Source organism: Cryptomeria japonica, chromosome 2 (assembly GCF_030272615.1).
Source record: "Cryptomeria japonica chromosome 2, Sugi_1.0, whole genome shotgun sequence".
In the NCBI taxonomy this organism is placed as follows: Eukaryota; Viridiplantae; Streptophyta; class Pinopsida; order Cupressales; family Cupressaceae; genus Cryptomeria; species Cryptomeria japonica.
The window spans coordinates 636,604,610-636,606,435 of record NC_081406.1 but is presented as its reverse complement, the minus strand read 5'-3'; the positions used below and the strand labels follow the sequence as shown (position 1 = coordinate 636,606,435).

The window sequence follows — 1,826 nt, the reverse complement described above, 5'->3', positions numbered from 1 at the left end:
CAATGATAATGAAGAGGAAGAACAAGTACAAGAAGAGAATGAAGAAGAACATGAAGAACTTGAAAGGTTTGAGGAAAGGTTATTGAGGATAATATTGAATATGGGTTTCAAACCCAAGATATAGGTTCCTACTTATTTGGGAAGCCTCAATGGCGAAGATCTAATTGAGCGGATCGAGGAATTAGATAAGTACTAGAGCGAGTGGCAGAGGAAAAAAGAGTTAAATTTTCCTGCACCAGATTGAAAGGCCACGCTGCTATGTGGTGGGACTTTTTCCAATCCGAGACAAGAAGGAAGAACAAAGAAAAGATTAACTCGTGGGATTGTATGGTTGAAAAATTGAAGGTCAAGTTCCTTCCTAGAGACTATCAAGATAATATTTTCAAGAGATTGTAGAATTTGAAACAAAAAGACATGACAGTTAAAGATTACACCAAATAATTTTTTAAGTTGGTGATTCGATTTGACCACAATGAGGAAGATATGGAGAAAATAGTCAGATATATGAATGGTCTGAAGTATAGTTTGCAATAAAAATTAAGTCTTGTGTCCCCTAGAAGTCTTGAAGAGGCTTATCAGCTTGCCTTTAAGGCATAGGAGAAGTTGCAGCGAAAGCAAATTCAACAAGAGAAGATGAGAGGAAGAAATTTTAGAGGAAGGGAACAATAATTTAGTAGAGGATAGCAACGCCATCAAGGACAAGAGGTTGGAAGTAGTAGTGGGACAACCAACAATGATAAAGGAGGTTACAAAAATAAAGGTGGAAGATCCTATGGAAGAGGTGGTTCACAAGGTAGAGGAAGAGGGTTTGCTGGAAAATGCTTCAAGTGCAACCAAATCGGGCACAAGAGTTGGGAATGCTCCAAGTCTTCTCAAGGAGGGCATATGAAGTTTGAGAGGAGTAATCAGATTGTTCATGATGACGAAGAAAGTGTGGGGTCACCTGTTCACTAAAAGGAGGAACCTGGATCTGGAGAACCTTTGTTGCTTAAGAGGGTATTGTTGAAGCCCCAAAAAGAAAGTCATGAACCAATCAAAAGGAGGGCCGTGTTCAAAACCAAATGTAAGTCAAAAGGTAAATGTTGCAAATTAATCATTGATAGTGGTAGTAAAAACAATATTGTTGCAACAAAGATGGTAGATAAGTTAGGCCTTACAAGGATCAAACATCTATCTCCTTATAAGGTATCATGGCTACAAAAAGGACATCAATTAGTATTAATTGAGCAGGTCTATGTTGATTTTCTAATTGGAAGTTAGATAATGTGTTATGTGATATAATGCCCATGGATGTGTGTCATGTATTGCTTGGAAGATTGTGGCAATTTGACAAGAAAGTGGTGCATAATGGAAGGGAGAACACCTATACAATTGAGAAAGATGGAGTGGAACATACATTGATGCCTATGAAGGAACAAGAAGTGGACAACAACAGTAAGGTAATGTTGGTAAGTGGTAAGGAATTCCTACATGAAATGAAGAACGAAGAAGTAAGATTTTCTTTGGTTCTTAAACCTAGGCATGTGTTTATTACTACAAAACTTGATGATTTGCCTCCTGAAGTGCAAGGTATTTTGAATGAACATTTAGATATTGTTGCATCTGATTTTCCTAGTGAGTTGCCACCTATGAGAAGCATTAGCCACCATATGGATTTGATTCTAGGAGATAATCTTTCCAACAAGACAGCCTATAGGTTGACACCTATGGAAAATGAAGAGATAAGGAGGAAAGTGGAGGACCTTTTGAAGAAGGATTTGATAAGGGAAAGCCTTAGCCCTTGCGTTGTTCCCACAGTGCTAGTACAAAAGAAAGGATGGGAATGA

General features: G+C 38.0%; 1 protein-coding gene across 1 annotated transcript; it reads left to right on the top strand.

The window, feature by feature from the left end:
- The first annotated feature begins 1,280 nt into the window (after positions 1 to 1,280).
- On the top strand, positions 1,281 to 1,826 carry LOC131055599 (uncharacterized). Its single transcript, XM_057990082.1, has one exon. The coding sequence runs from the start codon at positions 1,281 to 1,283 to the stop codon at positions 1,824 to 1,826; it is 546 nt and encodes a 181-aa protein (XP_057846065.1).